Source organism: Choloepus didactylus, chromosome 20 (assembly GCF_015220235.1).
Source record: "Choloepus didactylus isolate mChoDid1 chromosome 20, mChoDid1.pri, whole genome shotgun sequence".
Classification (NCBI taxonomy): domain Eukaryota; kingdom Metazoa; phylum Chordata; class Mammalia; order Pilosa; family Megalonychidae; genus Choloepus; species Choloepus didactylus.
In genome coordinates, this window is record NC_051326.1 from 30,212,065 (window position 1) to 30,229,356 (window position 17,292).

Below are 17,292 nucleotides of genomic sequence, written 5' to 3' on the forward strand. Positions count from 1 at the left end.
ACTGTTAATCAACATTGTGCTGGAAGTTCTGGCCAGAGCATTTAGGGAAGGAAAAGAAATAAAGGTATCCAAATTGGAAAGGAAGAAGTAAAACTTTCACTATTTGCAGATGACATGATCCTATATATGAAAATCCCCAAAAATCTACAACAAAGCTACCAGAGCTAATAAACAAATTCAGTAATGTGATACAAGATCTAGGCAAAAAATCAATACACTAGTAATGATTAGTCTGAGGAGGAAAGCAAGAAAAAATTCCATTTACAATAGCAGCTAAAGGAATCAAATACCTAGGAATAAATTTAATCAGGATATAAAGAACTTGTTTGCCGAAAACTACCAAACATTGCTAAAAGACATTGTAGAAGACCTAAATAAATGGAAGGACATTCCATGTTCATGGATTGGAAGACTAAATATTGTTAAGGTGTCAATTCTACCCAACTTGATTTACAGATTGAACATAATCTCAATCGAAATTCCAAAAGCCTACTTTGCAGAAATGGAAAAGCCAATGATCAAGTTTATTTGTAAGGGTGAGGGGCCCCAAATAGTCAAAAACATCTTGAAAAAAGAAGAATGAAGTTGGAGGACTCACACTTCCTGACTTTAAAGCATATTACAAAGGTGCAGTGGTCAAAACAGCATGGTACTGGCATAAGGATAGATACATGTACCAATGGTATTGAATTGAGAGTTCAGAAACAGACCCTCACATCTATGGCCAATTGATTTTTTTTTTAATTCAGTTTTACTGAGATATATTCACATACCATATGGTCATCCATGGTGCACAATCAACTGTTCACAGGACCATCATATAGTGGTGTATTTGTCACAGCAATCAATTTTTGAACATTTTCTTGACACCAAAAAGAATAAAAATAAGAATAAAAAAGTAAAAAAGAACACCCAAATCATTCCACTACCACCCCCATCCCACACTATTTTTCATTTAATTTTTGTCCACGTTTTTCTACTCATCCATCCGTACACTAGATAAAAGGAGTGTGATCCACAAGGTTTTCACAATCACAGTGTCAAACCATGTAAGCTACATAGTTATACAATTGTCTTCAAGTATCAAGGGTACTGGGTTGCAGTTCGACAGTTTCAGGTATTTCCTTCTAGCTATTCCAATACACTAAAACCTAAAAAGGGCGCTCTATATAGCACATAAGAACGCTCTCCAGAGTGACCTCTCAACTCCATTTGAAATCTTGGCCAATTGATTTTTGACAAGGCTGTCAGTTCTATTCAAGAGGGTAAGAATAGTCTCTTCAATAAGTGGTGTTTGGAGAACTGACTATCCATATGCAAAAGAATGAAAGAGGACCCCTATCTCATACCATATAGAAAAATTAACTCAGTATGGATCAGCAACCTAAATAGAAGAACTAGGACTATAAAACTCCTCGAAGAAAATATAGTGAAGCATCTTCAAAATCTTGTGGTAGGCAGTGGTTTCTGAGATTTTACACCTAAGCACAAGCAATGAAATAAAAAATAGATAAATGGGACCTCCTCAAAATAAAAAACCTTTTGTGCATCAAAAGAATTTGTCATGAAAGTGGAAAGGCAGCCAGACACAAAAGGACAAATATTGTATGATCTCACAGATATGAAATAATTTGAATAAACAAATTCATAGAGACAGAAACTAGAATACAGATTACCAGGTTCCAGAGTAGGGTAGGGGAATGGGGAGTTAATGCTTAATTGACAGAGAGTTTCTGTTTGGGCTGAAAGAAAAGTCTTGGTAATGGATGATGGTGATGGTAACACAACATTGTGAATGTAATTAACACCACTGAATTATATATTTGGTTAAAAGAGGAAATTTTAGGTGGCATGTATGTCACTAGAAGTAAATTTTTTTAAAAAAATCCATATTTCTGTACAACACAAACTGGAAGCTAATGTAAACTATGAACTATAGTTAATATAATTATATTTCATCAGTTGTAACAAAGGCACCACATTTTTTCAAATTGTTAATAAAAGGGAAATGTATGTGGTGAGGACAGTATAGAGGAATTCTGTATCTTTGGCCTGATTTTTCTATAAACCTACAACTTCTGTAACAGAAAAAAAAAAGGGGGACCCTAGAATCCTTAGCAAAACCTCCCTGCCTGCAATATGATGTTTTTCCTAAGTTCTAATTTATGAAGGAGGTTTTTTCCTAAAATCAAATGGCATTTATTATGTGGTTAAAAAGAGAAATTTTAAGTTGTATAATACTAAAATAAAAAATTAAAAAATACTTTTGGGGGGAAGAAGTATTTAGCAGTCAATGTGTAGTTTAAAAAAATTAAAAAGCTATTATTAAATCTTTTGTCCATATTCTAATAATACCATTTTAGAACAGCTGCAATACATTTTCCCCTTTATTCCACCCCTCTTCCTCCAGTTAGGATCATCTTGTATTTATTAGATTTCATGTCCAGTTTTTTCAATTAAATAAAATGTAGTAAAAATTTATTTGGTCATTAAACATTCTTCAAAAAACTCATTTATAAATGATTGCATGTTATTTAATAATATAAACGTGCCACAATTTATTTCACCAGTCCCCTGGAAACCTTATTTTTCTTTTAATAGAAACCTTGTAGAGTAAAAGTTGAGGTTTGACACTACCAATCGGGTACTGAGATTTGTTCTGGTGGATTTAAATTAGCAACAATGAGTGTCCTGATTTTTAAACACCTTGTTTAAATGTATAAACTGGAAACTTTAGATTGAATATGATCTGATTTATAAACTTGAAGTAGGAACTGGGGGAGGGGGAGTGCATGTTTATGAATATAAAATCATTTATTCTGATGCCGTAATACTTCTTGGGTGGGTATGAGGCAGAGGAGTCATTTACAGTATTTAAGCATTAGGAAATAAACTCTGAGTGTTGTTTTGTTGTAGAGTGAAAACAAAAGAGAAACAAAGTTGCCAGGGTGTTTCAGCCTGTCCTCCTCACGTGCTCTGTTGTCCTCTTTAGGATCTCAGCAGCACAGACCTTATCCGGCCCCGGATCAGCCTGGTGTGTCAGATTGTTCGGGTGGGCCACATGGAGCTGAAGGAGGGCAAAAAGCACACCTGTGGTCTCCGAAGACCTTTTGGAGTAGCAGGTACCAGAATGTCAGGGAATCAGTGAAAGATGGTCACTGCCCCAGGGCTGTCAGTTACCTTATCTTGGGCTTTACCTCTTCAGCTAAACCCAAGCTCCTTGTTTCTCCTTTATTGTCTAGCAGAGTGTCTTGCGCATAGTAGGACCTCAGTAAAACCTCAGTTGTGGGTATTGGAATCCTCCCTGCCTAAGGCTGCATATTTATTTTAGTCACATAAAACACTCCCTGAAAAATGGTTTACATATCTGGGTAATTTACTCTTCGAAGTCAACCTTGGCATCTTGTAAGTCTTGAAGAGAGTGTTAGTTTTCCAGGGCTGCTCAAGGAAATAACATGCAATAGATGGATTTAAACAACGGGAATTAATTAGCTCATGATTTTGAGACTAAGAGAAAGTCCGAATCAAGGCAATACTTTGTTCCTGGAGACTGTGCATTCAGGAGCTGGCTGCTGGTGATCCTTGGTCCTGGGCTCCTCTGTCACATGGTAATGCACTTGGCGGCCTCTCCTGGCCTCTCCTTCCTGCTCTCTTCCAGGCTCTGTTGAAATTCCATTTCTTACTTCCCCTGGCTTCTGAATTTCATTCTTTTTATAAAAGACTCCAGTAATAGGATTAAGACCCATCCTGATTCAGGTGGGCCACACCTTAACTCAAGTAACCTTATCAAAAGGTCTGCTTACAAGGGTTTCACAACCACAGGAATGGATTAAATTTATGAACATGTTTTCCTGGGATATATAGGGCTCCAAACCATCACAGAGTCCTTTGCTTAAATGGAACCCTTGAGCCTTCCAAGAGATCCCTCTGTCTTCCTCTGTATTTTGTTAAAATGAAGAGATCAATTTTTGTTTTTACACTGACATTTTGGTCACCAAATAGTTTGTAAGCTATTAATGAAATGTCATAATTCTGCTTCTGGAACAAGGGCCCAGATACTTAAGGTCACCCTTGTGGGTTATGTGGATAAAAGTGGCTTCTGTGTCTCTTGGACTGTCTATACATCTCTTGAACTACCCCAGCCTGCTGCTCAAGGTCTGCCAGTCTCTGACGAGAGGGGACAGCATTACTTCTTTATAGAGAACTAAAATAAAATCTCAGAACAGGTATGGCTCAGAAGAGTAGCCATCTATTTAGCAATCTATTTATTGTTCCATAAAAGGATTCGAGGCCATCCAAAGTCAGTGTCCTTCAAAATGGGCGAAAGAGACAAAAGCATCAAGTTTGATGCTTTTCTATTTCAAAGTGCATGTACGATTGTGTTGTCAGGTGTGGAGTGTGGTAGGAGTGTAGAGGAAGCTAATTTACTCTGAGCCTTGTTGTAGAGCATCTGCAGAGATTAAGAGTAACGAGATGATGGCAATGGTCTATTTTCAGGGGGTGGAAATGGGCATCAAAAAATTTGCAGTATTTTTTGGTATAGTTTGTGTAGGGTTCCATTTAGGGCTGACAGCAAGTTGAATAGCATGCCCTGCTTTCTTTCACTATTTCCCAAGTCTTATATGCTGTGTCATTTGCATTACTTTGAGACATATTTCCTTTCTTCTCCTTAGTGTTTCATGTGAGAATTGCCTAGAAGCTCAGTGTTTCCCTTAATCTCCAAATAGGTTATCTGGGGATTGGATTGTTAAGATGTGTTTTGTGGCCAGATTATAATTTATTGAACAGGGGATAACCTCTTGCCATGGGCCCTGTCTACTTTCGGCAGTGTGAGAGCACCCACATGCTCCTTCGTCTTTAGGCAGCTGGGCTTCAGGGTTGAGTGGATTGGCTCTACAGACACAGCTGGGTTCATACGCTGGCTCCTCTTTTTAAAATTTCTGACCTCAAGCAAGTTACTTAACTTTTCTGTGCCTCAGTTTCCTCATCTCTTAAAGTAGGGCTAAATAACAATTTCTATGTAAATAGGATAATGCACGCAAAGGCCATAAAAACTGTCTTAGTAAGTGATCTCGTACGATCTAGAGGAGCAAATCACTGCATGTTCTATTCTGAGCTGCTGACACTCTGGCTTCCCTTCATTTCTTTGAAAAGTAGGTGAAAATATGTCAAATGAAAGAGACAGTAGAGACCACTTCAAGTCTTGAGTTTCTCCCCCAGGTCTTTAATTTTATTAACATCCATGCCAAAATATATCTTCTCTGTCGCTTTGAATGCAGACTTACTAAAAAGTAATTCAGTCTCAAATTTCCAAAGAGCTTAACAACTGGTGAGTGATCTTGCATAGTTTTTAAAAGGGTTCTACAGGTTTGTTCTGAGAAAATCCAAAACTCTGCCTGAGCAGCCAATGAATTACTCTCCTGTTAGCTGAGTACACTGGGAATTATCATTGACAAAGAAATGAGAGAAACCACACTGCCTCATATCTTTCTTCCCCCAGTGTTCTGCATTTGCTGATACTGTCCTTTTGCACAGTAACTTACTGAGGCCTGAAATAATCAGTTCCTTTAATGAAGTTTATCTTTTTCCTAGTGATGGACATTACTGACATCATACATGGGAAGGTGGACGATGAAGAAAAGCAGCATTTTATTCCTTTTCAGCAGTAAGTACTTTGCCATTTGTCCTAGGTGATTTGAGACATGTGTTTGCCATTCAAGTGGCGTACTAACAACAGTTTTCTTGGTTAAGGACAGGAAACTCTTAAGCTGGAAGATTGTCAGATAGGAGATTGACAGAGAACTTTTATTTAGAGTTCCTTTATATTGGACTCTAAGAGGGTAAATTGAACTTTCCTGATTCTAGAGAAACGACCAAAGGAATATAAAAATAAGGGGCAGGAAATTTTCTGTATATCTACTTGTTAAATCATACTTTGAAAGATATTACCTTTTTGTATATGTTGTATTTCATAATAAGGAAATAACTGAAACTGTGGAACTGTAACCTATACTATTCTTTGACATTTGCTGTCTAACTACTTGTTAAATTGCACTTGTGAAGTTATTACTTCTATGTCTATGTGTTATATCTACAATTAAAAACATAAAAATAAATAAATCATAAATAAATGAAAAAAAAACTAAAAAAGAAAAGGGGGCAAATGTATATCTGTACTGGAAATCAAAGAATGATGCCATTTAAATGTCAGCAATGCCAATCTGCAAACTATCATATGGAACAGGCATCACATAAGACAAGGAATCATATAGGATAGCATAGTACTTTTCAAACTGTAATGTGCATGTATATTACCCTGAAAACTTGTTAGACTGCAGAATTTGATTCAGTAGTCCCAGGATGTGCATCTGATAATCCCAGGTGATGCTGATGCTGCTTGTCCAGGGACCACACTTTGAGTAGCCAGGGTTTAGGAGGTCTGAGAGTGAAGGACTGGCTAACCATGGAGTTCCTGCAAGTGGCAGGAAATCGAGCCTGAGAGTTCACAGAAGATTCCCCCAAAGAGCTCCACTAAGGCCTCTATACTGAGTTTCAGGAGGTGGAGCTATGGGTAGGCCATTGGGGAGCTGTTGGGGAGCAAATCTCAATCCCAGTAACTGAAAAAGTGCACTTGAGTACATCGAGACTGGCTCTAGCAGCCAGGCTCCATCTATCTGGGCACAGGGGTTGACAGGAGGCATAAGCTGGGGTGTTGGCCATAACTGACTCCCAGTGGGCAGTAGTGTCTGTTTGAGAATCCATTGTCTCAGCTGACCTGAAGCTGCCATACCATATCAGTAGATCAAACTGAGAATTTCAGAAACAAACCCAGGGATATTTGAGTTAATACATGATTTTTTTTTTTAAATTATGAATCAGTGGAGAAAGATAAATTATGCAAAAAAAAAATCATTGTGAGAAAATGAGGTAACCATTTAGAAAATATAGAGCCTAGTCTCACAACCTTTATCATTGTAAATTCCAGATGATTAAAGGTATAAATGTAAGAGCTAAGATCTTAAGATAGCAAAAAAATATATAGAAGTTTTATAAATATTGATGTGTGGGAGGCCTTTCTGAGTCAGATATCAAAGATTTAACCAAAAAAGGAAAAAGTAATAGATTTAACCATGCAAAAATTTTAGACAACCTGTACACGGAAGAGTTAATAAAATATTTACAATGTGTATGGAAAAGGATGAGTAATCTTAATATATAGTTTGTAGACTTTAATAAGATTCATAAAAAGGAAATTCACACACACACAAGGAAATGGCCTATAAATTCACTGAGAATCAATGAAATGCAAATTAAAACAAGGTTTAGATTTTGGCTTAACCATGTTTTAAAAATATATGAGATATCTGAGTGGGTGCATGGAAACTGACGTTTTCATACATTGCTTATAGGAATACGTTGTCACAGTGTATTAAAAGCTTTTAATTTAGCTATTTCAAAGTGTGTACCCATAATTAACAGTGATTATTTCTGTTGGAACAGTAGGTGATTTTGCCCGTCTTTTTGTTTATCTCTATTTTCTTTTTTACAATAAATATGTATTATTTATGTAATTTTATTTAAAATATTAACAATCCTAATCTTTCAACTTTAAGTCCAGCACCATTTGATCAATTTCTAAATATGATAGTATAAATAGCTCATGCTAAGTACTACTCCTTTCATCCAGTGGTTGACATTAATTCAGTTTTAAATATATTCTTGTCCAGTCTCCTAGCACCCAAATACTGACCCTCTAGGGAAAAAATGAGGTCACTAAATATTTTATGCTTAGTTGCTAATAATTTTGATAATTTCTTATCCTGTAATACTGTTATTATGTATATATATTTGTTTTCACCTTTGAAGTGGGCTTCTTCCTTTGGCTTTGTCTCTGCTTAATTTCTCAACCAGCTATTCTCCAGTGACCATGTTGAAACTGTGAACCCTAAGAATGTCTCTGCCATGTAATAAATAATACATGCTTTGAGTCTCTGAGGAACCCAGCTCTAATTTGATTACTGCTCCCTCTGTAGCCAACAGCCACTGTAAAGAGAGTTCACCATGCAGATTGCAGTCTCTGGCTTTTAACTCCTAAGATTTCTAACAAGTGCTTTCATAAACTACCCCAAAAGCTTTCTCGTGTATTATACTAGGAGGGTTTTATATGTGTTTTCTGCTGGTCCATCTAGAAGAGACATTTGAAAGGAAAAAAACTCTCAGACTGTAACAATCCCAATTTTCAGAAACGTATTGTAGTGCATTTCCCCCCTATTGTCAGGGAACAGATCTGAACCCTGCAGAGAAAGCTGGTATGTGTATTGGGCTTTCTAAAGCCTAAATAAAACAAACCACAGCAGAGAGACTGGAAGCCTTTGTACAGTACCAGACTGATACTTACTGATGTTGCTTCCCCTTTCCATAGAATGGTGATTGTGTTGTTTCTTTGATCATGCTGTATGATCCTCAGCCTGATGTGATATTTGAAAATGATGTCTGTTTGCTGATCCCTGTGTCACTGCAATCCTACATGTAGTTTGTCATCGGGTAGGAATCTAAGAACAGGCCCTCCAGATGCAGTTGCACACATATTTCTCATTGGTCAAGTGTTCCGTTCTGAATGGGGGACTTAGAAAGCGTAGGATCTAAGCCTGTCTCCTTACAGGAGGAAACTGAGGCTCAGAGAGGATATTCTCACAGACCTCACTGTTAACAGTGCTGGAACTAGAGGCCAGGTCTCCTCCCCTTCCCCTGCCTTCTTTCAGTTCCTTACAGCAGCCTCTTCTATCCCATAAAGAGCATCAAGCATTGTCTATTGATTTTAGTCCTTAACATTTGGCCATCAGTTTTGTTTGTTTGTTTTCCTCTCTGCCCAAGTCATTTGCCAGATGAATTTAGTGTTTAAGAAAGAGCCTGCTGGTGAGGGGTATGTAGAGTTTCCATTTCCAAATGTGCTCTAGACTCTTCCTTTTTGCCCCCTTTCTCCCTTACTTCTCATTTCTGTCTCTCCCAGAATTGCAATGGAAACCTATATCCGGCAGAGGCAGCTGATCATGTCACCCTTGATAACATCCCATGTGATTGGGGAGAATGAGCCACTCACTTCAGTCTTGAATAAAGTGATAGCAGCTAAGGAAGTGAATCACAAAGGACAAGGTACACAACCCTACGTACTAAGCTGGGAAGGGTTGGGAAGGGAACTAGGCGTGGGTGGACTCCTGCCCTTTCATATCTCTGTCTGATACCAGACTCTGCTGGGGACTGCCCAGCTCAGCCTCCTGCTCAAGGCTCTTCATCCTGAAGAGCACTGGGGATGCACCCAGCCCTGAACCGGACCAGTGTTGTATTTTATAAATTCTGTGGAACAAAATATTTGTCCCAGGAGACTGCTCACTTTTTTCCACCCTGCCTTCCCAATGCACAGAGAAAAAGAGATTAGGGAATAATGATGTTCCACTCTCTATGTGGTTATCCATTCCATTTCCTAAAGTTGGGAAGAAAGAGTCCAAAGTGATATAAATGAATGTGTATCAAGATTAAATAATGGGCTGTCTAGAAAATTTACTTTTAATTAATTTTAGTGCCTCCATATATCATTCTGTTGAAACAGTTTTCACTAGAATTAACTTGGAGGTTTTTGAAACCGCATTTTAAATTCAAATAATACAGAAAAATAATTAAAATTTTTAAATTCAGATACCAAAATGGTGACTATTTTTGATAATTTTGAAGTTCAAGTCACTTTTTTTTGCATCACCTTGTTTCCAAAGTTTAGACGATTGGGAAACATTATTTTAAGTATATTTAGTTTCCCATGATTTACAATTACCCTGAGTGGGAAAGATATATAAGAAATCACTAGAGAATCTGAAAACTGGTGAATAAATATTATTTCTGTTGTTTTGGAACTCCTAACCAAAGGATGTAATTTCAGTTAGATTGAAAAACCCTTACACTGAATAGATTCGTATATGTATAGTTTTTGTTTTTTTAACAAAATTGAAAAAAAAAGTCATTTCCTCTCACTGCTTCACAAAGCAAGCATTTTCAAATGTTTTTGTGCTATTCACAAATGTGTTTTTGTGGCTGCATAATATTCCATTGCTTGGCTTTAAGTAAATTAAATCCCCTTCTTAAACACTTTGGTTATTTCTAACTTGTCACCATTATAAATTTAAGTAACTCTGCTATGATTATGTTTATACCTGAAGCTTTCCCCATATTTAGGATTACCTCTCAAGAAAGTTCCCGGAAGTAGGATTTCTGGGTCAAATGTAGGAAGATGTTTAAACCCAGAGATACACATATTGCTAGATTGCTTTCCATAATATTTCTGCCAGTTAGCATTAATTACCATGTTTGAGAGTTTATCCTACTGTACTCTTGCCCACTTTGTGAAATGATATTTAAAAATTGTTTCCCTTTGAAAGATGAAAAGTAAGCTCTTATAGTTCTTTTGCATTAAAAAAAAAAAAACAAAAAACTACTTGAGGGTGGATTATCTAGCCCTCATACGTATATAATGAGTTTCCTGAAGTTTTCCTTTTTGATTTTTAGTGAATTCTTTATATAAAGAAGATAATAATCTTTCTGTCATATTTAGGACACATTTTTCAGTTTTCAATTTGTCAAATATTTATAAACCATTTATACTTCCTTGTGAAATGTCTATTCATGTCCTGTTTATTTTTGAGGATTACAATGTGTTTCTTCTACTGGTATACATTTTTTTATATATTAAGATATTTTTCTTTCATAAATTTTGTATTTTTGTATTAAATCTGTTCTAGTTTGCTAATACTGCCAGAATGCAAAACACCAGAGATGAATTGGGTTTTATAAAAGGGGGGTTATTTGGTTACACAGTTACAGTCTTAGGGCCATAAAGTGCCCAACGTAACAAACACATCAGCAATTGGGTACCTTCACTGGAGGATGGTCAGTGGTGTCCAGAAAACCTCCTTTAGCTGGGAAGGCACGTGGCTGGCGTCTGCTCCAAAATTCTGGTTTCAGAATGGCTTTCTCCCAGGACGTTCCTCTCTAGGCTGCAGTTCCTCAAAAATGTCACCTTAGTTGCACTTGGGATAGTTGTCCTCTCTTAGCTTCTCCAGAGCAAGAGTCTGCTTTCAACAGCTGTCTCCAAACTGTCTCTCATCTGCAGCTCCTTTGCTTTCTTCAAAGCGTCCCTCTTTGGCTGTAGCTTCTTCTTCAAAATGTCACTCTCAGCTGCACTGAGTTCCTTCTGTTTGTCAGCTCATTTATATGCCTCCAGTGATTAATTTAGACCCACCCTGAATGGGTGGGGCAATACCTCCATGGAAATTATCCGGTCAGAGTTATCACCCACAGTTGGGTGGGATACATTTCCATGCAAACAGCCTAATCCAAATGTTACAGCTTAATCTCTACTAAAATGTCTGCCTCAGAAGATTGCATCAAAGAATATAGCTTTTTCTGGGGGACATAACACTTTCAAACCAGCACAATACCTTTTCTTTTTATATGTCAAAACTTTTAGTTTATGTATGGCTAATTCTTTTACTTTTGTGATTTCCTTATTTCTCAACTTAGAAAAATGGTTCTTTTTCAGAGATTTAATAACTATACACTTATTTTTAATTTCCTGTATTTCTCTATTTACTTTTTTATTGTATTAGGAATTTGTTTTAGTGAAATGTGTGAGGTAAGAAATTAAATTGATTCTGTTTTAACTAGTGATAAAATTATCCTGGAACATTTATGAAGTAGCCTTTTTTTTTAACGATTTGTTGTGCCTACTTTACAGTATATTACTGTGTATTTAATCTCATTGTTTTTTGTTGATTTACATATGTCTTCTGCTAGTATCATATACATTATTGAAACTTTACAAAATATTTTGATATCTGATAAGTGTTACCATTATTTTTTCCCCCCAAAATTGTTTTGGCTATTCACATCTCTGTCAAAATTTCAAAGAAGTTCTGTTGCAATTTTGTTAGGGATGTCATAAAATTACAAGCTAATTTGGGGAGAATTTACATCTTTATAATAAAATATCCAGTCATCATTGCACAACTCAGTATTTTTCTCAAAGTCTGTGTGCATGTTTATTATATAGATCATACAGAGAACTAAAAGTTTGTCTTTTATTTCTTTAAAGGACTTTGGGTGTCCTTGAAGCTATTGCCAGGTGACCTCACACAGGTACAGAAGAATTTTTCACACTTGGTTGACAGATCAACAGCGATAGCCCGGAAAATGGGCTTTCCTGAAATAATACTTCCAGGTAAAACACTTTGCTTGACTCACTTATTCTGCTTCTTCCAGGACTTCCATCTCTGCAGCAGTTGCTTCTGTCAGAACAGCTGAGGCAACATGGATCCATAAGATTTAGTTTGTCATTTACATTCACCAGGATCAAGGCAGCATAAAATATAAACAGGATTATAGTACCCCAAAAAGCTACCCAGCATACAAGCCCAGATAATGCTTTTAAATGTAACTCAAATTTTCTACTTATTCTTTCTTCCTTTGTATTCTGCACAAACCCACTCCCATATGCTTCCCCGGACAGTCAGTTAAGGAGAGCTAATGATGCCACAAGGTTCTCTATTCCTGAGACTAATTACTTCATTTGCATGTGCCTTTTTTCATTAATACATCACTAGTGTGTGAGCTCTTTGCCAGGAAACCCCAGACTGGTGTGTGCCCGGATCCATCTCAGCTACACCCTCTGCTCCGTTTGCTTAAACTCCAAATATGTTCATGGCTCACCCAATCTTGTGTTAACAAGGCTTAAACTGTTTCTTTAGTTTCTTTCTTTCTTTTTTTGCCACCACATCTTGGCCATCTGCATATCCTTTCTCTTGAATTCACTGACTTTACCTGTTTAATTTCTTAATCTCTATAGGAGTGACAGGAACTTATTCCCTGGAGAACCTTTATAAATATTAATAGTATATGTTTAGCATGCTGGAAAAGCTCTAGAAAACCAACCTGTTATCTACTACATACAAATTCAGGTTCCTTTGGGAGATTAAGGGGCAATAGTAATTTGTTGCTGCACACATTGCCTGCTTAAAGTAAGCATTACATAAATATTTGTGGAATGAATGATTGAAAGAACTAAAATATGGAGATTATCTATTCTTCTCTCCTCATAAAAGAAGATAATTCTTTATCTGCTTATTCCATCCATTCCACAGTCATTTTATCCTAATACATATTCATAAACATTCTTGGGAAATGTTTTGTTTTCTTGTTAAAAAGAAAAAAAAAGTGTTGGTAATATTCCCTAACTAAAGGCAGTTATATTGCTTACAGCAGGACAGGAAACTGGAAAAATAAAATAGAGGTGTTTATTCTTTGGATAAGTTCAGTTTATTTGTGGAATCTGGCTGGAAAAAGAATCTTAAGATCTTTCTGATCAATAGAATTGTTTCATAGAATGCCAAAGCTGTGAGAGACTTTAAAATCATCTAGGACAGTGGTTCCCAAATGCTCATCTTTGGATCAGTTAATCAGGATCAAATGGAAACTTTAAAATACAGATTGTCAGGTTTCTCCAGAGATTCTGATTCATTTTCCTCTCTCATGTTGTAGATCCTTCCCATTACCATTTAAACATGCTCTGGTCCCCTCTTAAACTCTTCCTCTACCCCACTTTCCCCTTGATTGAAGGCACTCTCACTTTCTGCCTTCATCTTCACAGCCATCTCCTGGAAGTTATCAGATGGACTCTTTGTTTTCGCACCTCCCAGGGACCCTCCAGCCTACCCCAGTCTGGCTTCCTTCCGCATTGTTCTTCAGAATGGTTCTCACTATTGTCTCCAATGACTGCAATATCACCAAGTCCAATGGTTATTTTTTAGCCTAGTGATCATCTCTGGCCTTTCAGCAGCATTTGACATGTTAACCACTCCTTCCTTGAAATATTTCCCTCCCTTATAATCTCTGACATCTCTTGCCTTGCCTTTAAATGTTGGAATCCCTCAATATTTGGCCCTTAGACCTTTCCTTCTTATCTATATACTCTTCCCTAAGTTCTCTCATCCAATCCTTTGGCCTCCATTTGTCAGTTGTCTCCACATCTATGTCTCTAGTCCCAACTCCTCTCCTCTGAACTCCAAGACCACATACCCAATCCCTCCCTTTGTAGATACTATTCCCATTTCCCTCTCTGGATCATTCTCTACTTCTTGTTAGTAAGTTAATTCTTACTCAACATTTCCAGTTGTAACTCATAATCTTATACGTCTAGACCTGGTGCTCCTCACATTGTGTTTTATCTAAGAGAATGACACTGCTGTCCATTTGTTAGCACAAACAAGAAGCTTGAAAGTCACTCTTGACACCTCCTTTTCCCTTATACCTCAAACAAAAACCTGCCAGATTTTCCTTTGAAAGACCTCTCAAATCCATCCCCTTCTCTCCATCTCCATTGCCACTACCCACATATTAGCTACTGTCTTCTCCTCCCTGGACAATTGCCATGGCTTCCCAACTGGTTTTCCTGTTTCTGAACTTTCCTACCTTATGTATTTTTTCCACAGTGTAGCATGAAAGATCTTTTATGAAAGAACATCAGCTTACGTGTCCCTCCATTTCAATGGCTTCCATTTATATTTAAGATAAAGTTAGAAAGCTTTAACTTAACCTGCATGTCTCAGTCAGATTTGGCTTTTGTCTGCCTGTGTACTTCATTCACACCATTTCATGTGTGATCTTGATCATATTTTCTCCTACATCTGGGCCTTCACAATACTGTTCTTCCTGTCTGGTACTCTCATCCTTCCAGTATCAGCTCAAAGGTGACTCGCCCAGGAGGGTCTCACATCTTTCAGATAAGGTCAGGACCCTGTGCTGTGCTTTCCCAGAGCCCAGCATGTTTCTTCATAGGACCACTCACCATTTGTAATGATACGTCAAATTGTGTGGTTATTTGACTAATGCTTCTCTCCTCAATTAGACTGTGAGCTGTATGAGGGCAAAGCTGGTGCAAGGCTCACCATTGTCACCATTGTCTCTGTACCTAGCATAGTGCTAGGTGCAGAGGACGTGCTCAGTCAGTTTTTTTAAATGAATAAATGAATATTATCCCATTATCTGACTGTACCATAGTTTATTCAAACAAATCCCTGTGGTTGGAAATCTAGAGTGTTTCCAGGTTTTCACCTTCATAAGCTATATCACAATGAATATTCTTATAGATGAATCATTGCCCACATTTTTAATTCCTTATAACAAATATTACCAGTTGAATTGCTGATCAATTAAAGCTTTTGACACAAATTGTTAATTGAAAACAGTGGTATCAATTAAGATTTCAAACTGTAAAGTATGAACAAGCTCCTTTTGCTTCATCCTCACCAACTGTGGGCAGTATCTTGATTTTTTTTTCCAATTTGAGAAGTGATTATGGTGATATGGTGCTCTAAATATAAGCCCTATTTTCTTATAATGCTATAAAGTTTCATTTTTCTACATTGGGAGGCAGTTTGATATAGTACAGGTTTTGGAGCCACTTTTACAATGCTGGGTCTTCCCATTCAGGAAATTTATATGCTTTTCATTTATTCCAGGTTTCTGTTATGTGCCTCAATAAAATTAAAAATTTTTTCTTCACTATAGGGACCACTCATTAATTAATTTTTAGAATTTTCTACTGGTTAGCCAAAAAAAAAAAAAATATCACAGGCTGGAATTATGGTTATGGTGAAAACAATTAAGCTGATTTAAATAGACATAAATTACTCTATGGGCTTTCAGAAATGGTGTCTGTCTTATCAAGTTGTTGTGAAGATTAAATAAATTAATGCATAGAAGATACTTTAAGCAGTGCCTGGCACACAGTAAGCACGCAATAAGCATCAACCCTTATTATTATCAGATGTGATAAAATAGCATACTCTCCAAGGCATTGAAAAAACAATCTGCCCTTATAAACTAATAAAAATATATTGTGGGGAGGAGAAACTAAGGTGGCGGCTAGGTGAGACAGGGCAAAAAACACCTCCATGAAAAACACTAGATAAAAACCAGAAAGTGACCCAGAATACCGGTTACAGCGATGCGCCAGCTGGACGGGTTCTGCTAGTATCACAGGGGCCGTATACTTAGTGAAACCGGGAGTCTGCATTCTGAAACGAGACAGTAAGCTGGCTGGAAGACCCGCAGCTGCGCGGCGTTCTGGGGAAGTCAGGGCTTGGCATTTGGAGATCGACAGGCTCTTTTAAATAAAGGAAAAAACCCAGGAGCGGCTGCAGTTGCGGGAGTGGGAACCATGCAGTAAAACACAGCAAGAGGGGGCTGGGCCAGCCTCTCGGTGTCTGGCCTGGAGGATAGTCCGCTGCAGATACCCTCAGGGCTGGGGGAACAGAGGGGAGAGCTGGAAGCTGAAAGAAACCCCGCAGCTTGCAGCTGGCTCCCCGGAGGGCTGGATAAACTCCTGCCTGGGGCCGTGCCCACAGCCCAGAGCCCTGCCAGTTGTCCCAGAGCTGGGAAGGAGGAACTGTGTGAGGAGGAGGGGGTTGAGAACTCCCCGTTCAGCCATGTTTGCTTCGGCTGAGAGCGCCGCTGCACGGCCCAGCGGCCCGGGGCTTCCCTTGAGGTATGGTGTGCACTGGTGACATAGCAGTCATTCCCTCGGCTGAGCTCCTGGAGGATCACAGCTGGGCGGGGGGACCCACTCAGAGAACCCAGGGACGCTATGCCAAGTCCGGTGGTTTGTGGGATAGCGAGAGAGAGGGTCTGGGGCTGAGCTGAAGTGAAGGCTTAGACTCTTGTGGCGGCCTTGAATCTCCGGGAACCTGGGGGATTTGAATATTAAAGCTGCCCTTCCTCCCTGGCCACCCATACTCACGCCCCACATTCAGGCGGATGGCTCCAGCAACGCACCCAAACTGAGTTCTCCAGCTGAACCCCACAAGAATCATTTCCCCACACACCGCGGGAACAAGGTTGAGAACTGACCTGAGGGGTATAGGTGACTCACAGACGCCATCTGCTGGTTAGTTAGAGAAAGTGTACGCCAGCAAACTGTGTTTCTGAAAAATTAGATCGATATCCCCTTTTTTTTTACAACTTGAAAGAATCCTATCAAGCAAAACAAATGCCAAGAGGCCAAAAACAACAGAAAATCTTAACGCATATGATAAAACCAGACTATATGGAGAATGCAACTCCAAACACATGAATCAAGATATCGAAAGAGACTCAGTACTTGGCAGAATTAATCAAAGAACTACAATCGAGGAATGAAAACATGGCAAAGGATTTAAAGGACATCAAGAAGACCATGGCCCAGGATATAAG

General features: G+C 38.2%; 1 protein-coding gene across 7 annotated transcripts in view; it reads left to right on the top strand.

The window, feature by feature from the left end:
* DOCK5 (dedicator of cytokinesis 5) overlaps window positions 1-17,292 on the top strand; it is a 234,684-nt gene that overhangs the window by 113,785 nt on the left and 103,607 nt on the right. For all 7 annotated transcript variants that reach the window (XR_005213362.1, XR_005213363.1, XM_037813182.1 and 4 more), the window contains 4 exons: window positions 2,993-3,122; window positions 5,593-5,665; window positions 9,011-9,153; window positions 12,140-12,265. Coding sequence is in view for 5 of the 7 variants with exons in the window: in XM_037813182.1 (XP_037669110.1) it covers window positions 2,993-3,122; window positions 5,593-5,665; window positions 9,011-9,153; window positions 12,140-12,265 (472 nt within the window). In the remaining 2 variants the exon portion in view is untranslated. The remainder of the gene's footprint in view (window positions 1-2,992; window positions 3,123-5,592; window positions 5,666-9,010; window positions 9,154-12,139; window positions 12,266-17,292) is intronic.